Consider the following 2,759-nt stretch of genomic DNA (forward strand, 5'->3'; position numbering starts at 1 on the left):
TTTTTTTAAATCATAATTTTTTTTATAAGTATGTGTTGGCCTATGGCCGGTTTCTTTCTTTTTCCCACCATTGTTTTTTTAATAAGTAAAAAAATACCAAATCTTCAAAATAAAAAAAAGATGTCAAATCTTGTTAAACCAAATCTGTTTTGGATTCACTTTTTTTTCAAAAGAATCTAAATCAATCAATAATAATTTTCAAACAAACTCACAAACCTTTTTCTACATAAAGAACTACGTGATCCCTGATTGTCCATTAAATGGATGTACGTAGGAGGACCAAGGTCAATTCTTGTCGGGTTCATAAAACAAAAAATATTTTTTTGTCTCTTAATAGTTTTTTTATCTTATTTTTTTTAGGGAAAATTAAATATTAAAAAAAAAACCACGTCAACCTTTTTACATTTAATTAAAGGTACTGCCTTTAGGCAGGCGTGATAGGGTGCTAACACCTTCCTTACGCGTAACCGATTCTCGAACCTAAAAATCTACTTTCCGCAGACCATGTCTTATTTTTGGTTTTCCATAGTTTTTCCATATAAATTATGGTGGCGACTCCACAAATTTATTTTCTCAAACCCGTTTGTTTTCGTTTGTTTTTCGGCTCGCCGTCCCGTCGCGATTCCGGTTGCGACAATATAGACATGTATAAAATTGACCTAACAAACAAAACAAGATTTTGACATATACTTCTCCATGTGTTTGATGTAGATAACTATAAGAAACCTAGTCATTGGCAAATAACTAAATATAGGAGGATTTTGTCATTACTCATTTTAACACATCTTCATATTATCGATCTTTGAACAAAATTTTGCTAAGCATATTTTGAGATATAAGAAAATCGATAGTTGATACCAACAGCTTCCATTTGCTTACCTACGTAATTACATTAAAGGATAAGTGACATACCAACAATGAAGTTAACCAATACAAAAACCAGAAAGACACCTGATCATTCTTTATGCTTTAAACTTAGCTTTGACCTTTCTTTGTTCGATTAAAAAAAGTATCGGAGCATACATGAAAAACAGTTTCCAACGTTCTGAAGTGGCTCAGTAGGGCTACAAGCATGACTATGTACTATGCAGATATTAAACTTAGAAACACGTTCATTGCATCATAGCAAAGAGGAAATGGGATACTATTTCACTATTTAGAAACACTAAAACTGAGATCATGAGGGGCCCGAGTACGTTTCAGAATCTGAACTAGAATCTAAACTTGAATCTGAACTTGTATCTGAGATCTCATAGCTATCCTCTTCATCCGAACCTTTTGTCAGTGTTGGCGGACAATATTCTAAATTATCTGCAAGATTCACATTGCGATCACACAACTTCCTTTTCCCTGAATTGTTGCAATGGTTCTCCCTCCCTTTGTTTGATATTTCAGCATTCAGAGACCACCTATCACCGTATTACAGATTATGTACAATGAGAAAGAAAAGGCTGATCTTACAACCTAGTAGTATTGATGTACTTATAAATGTTCTACATATTCTTTTTTATACTATTGCATTTATTGTATGAATTACTCCACCTTCTCTGTATACACATTAACTTGTTTTATTTGTGTATCAAGGTGCATCATCAAAGTTCAAGCGTTTAGTTTCCATTTGGGCACTCAGGGTCGCAAACAAATGCGGAAGGAGTCAAAGGGATCGAAATAAAAAAAAAAAACTTTTCATTGTAGATAACTTCAATGATTAAGTTGATTCGAGTTCAAGTCAAACCGGATTGAATCTCTCTTAAAAAAAAATTAATATAATTTATTATAATTAAAATGAATATACATTTGAATTTAGATTAGATTTGAAAAAGTATTCCTTTATATTCTAGATCCCTTGTATCCCTGTTCGTGTTAAAAGCTCACCTACCATTACCCCCATTAAAATAGAGTCTTAATTCTTAATTCTTAATTCTTGTATCATAATTTTAGTTAATTTTAATAGTATGTAAGAGAGGTTTTGATGTTTACGTTAAACAAGATAGAATCCAAGTCTATTGAAATTAAAATTTAAAAAATAGAAGAGTAAAGAAGAAAAGGTACCCAGTGTGTTGGTGAGACTGAAGTTTGTTGATGGAGGAGAGGTAGGAGTGTGGGTTCAGAGGGGTGCAGCTAAAACAGCACTCGGATTGCGATGCTATCCGAGTGCGCTTAACCAAACGAAGCAACGTCTCGTCGTTTTCAAGGATACATGAACATTCTCTATTACTCAAATCGTACAAGTCAAGCTCCGGCCACAGGAAGGCACTGATTAATTTGTGACCTGTTCTAGGAAGGAAATCAACGATGATAGCACCTCCACACATGCTTAATTCAGAAAAATTATGCTGCAACCAATTGGTCAGAAAATTATTGCATTATATGAAGATGTGAATTCGATTCTTACGCTGATAGATAAAGAGGCTGAGCTCGATGTCGCAATCAAAGAAACTTATCTCTGTGGGAATGGACTTCACATTGATGAAAATATCCACAAAAAGTCAAAAAGTTTCATGGATCCTGACAAACCCGGACTTTTTTTAAATATGAAAATATATTAATTTTTTAAAATATAGGCCTAATTATTCTTTTTGTCTTTATTTTGTTTGAAAAGTTACAAGTAGATCCCCGAAAAATTGACTTAATTACATCTTTCTAATAATATTTTATGGCATTAAACACATGTGTCGGTTCTTATTTTTCTTTTAAATTAATAGTTTTTCCAAAAAATTTTTGTTGTCCACGTGTCATGTCTTGTGGTGTGACATGTG

At 32.8% G+C, this 2,759-nt stretch overlaps 1 protein-coding gene across 1 annotated transcript; it reads right to left on the reverse strand.

Annotated features, from left to right (window-relative positions):
• Positions 1 to 923: 923 nt before the first annotated feature.
• Positions 924 to 2,427, reverse strand: LOC124843060 (uncharacterized). The gene is made up of 2 exons (XM_047319689.2): positions 2,053 to 2,427; positions 924 to 1,409 (listed from the first exon to the last, which is right to left on the reverse strand). The coding sequence occupies exons 1-2, from the start codon at positions 2,313 to 2,315 to the stop codon at positions 1,178 to 1,180; spliced, it is 495 nt and encodes a 164-aa protein (XP_047175645.1). The 5' UTR covers positions 2,316 to 2,427; the 3' UTR covers positions 924 to 1,177.
• Positions 2,428 to 2,759: the final 332 nt, after the last annotated feature.

This window comes from Vigna umbellata, chromosome 1 (assembly GCF_029865625.1).
Source record: "Vigna umbellata cultivar VRB3 chromosome 1, Vumbellata_1.0, whole genome shotgun sequence".
NCBI lineage: Eukaryota > Viridiplantae > Streptophyta > Magnoliopsida > Fabales > Fabaceae > Vigna > Vigna umbellata.

Coding starts and splice junctions, on each gene's coding strand:
- LOC124843060 (XM_047319689.2), bottom strand. CDS start 2,315: ATGTGTGGAGGTGCTATCATCGTTGATTTCCTTCCTAGAACAGGTCAC. Junction 1,410..2,052: donor CAGTCTCACCAACACACTGG/GTACCTTTTCTT, acceptor ATACGGTGATAG/GTGGTCTCTGAATGCTGAAA.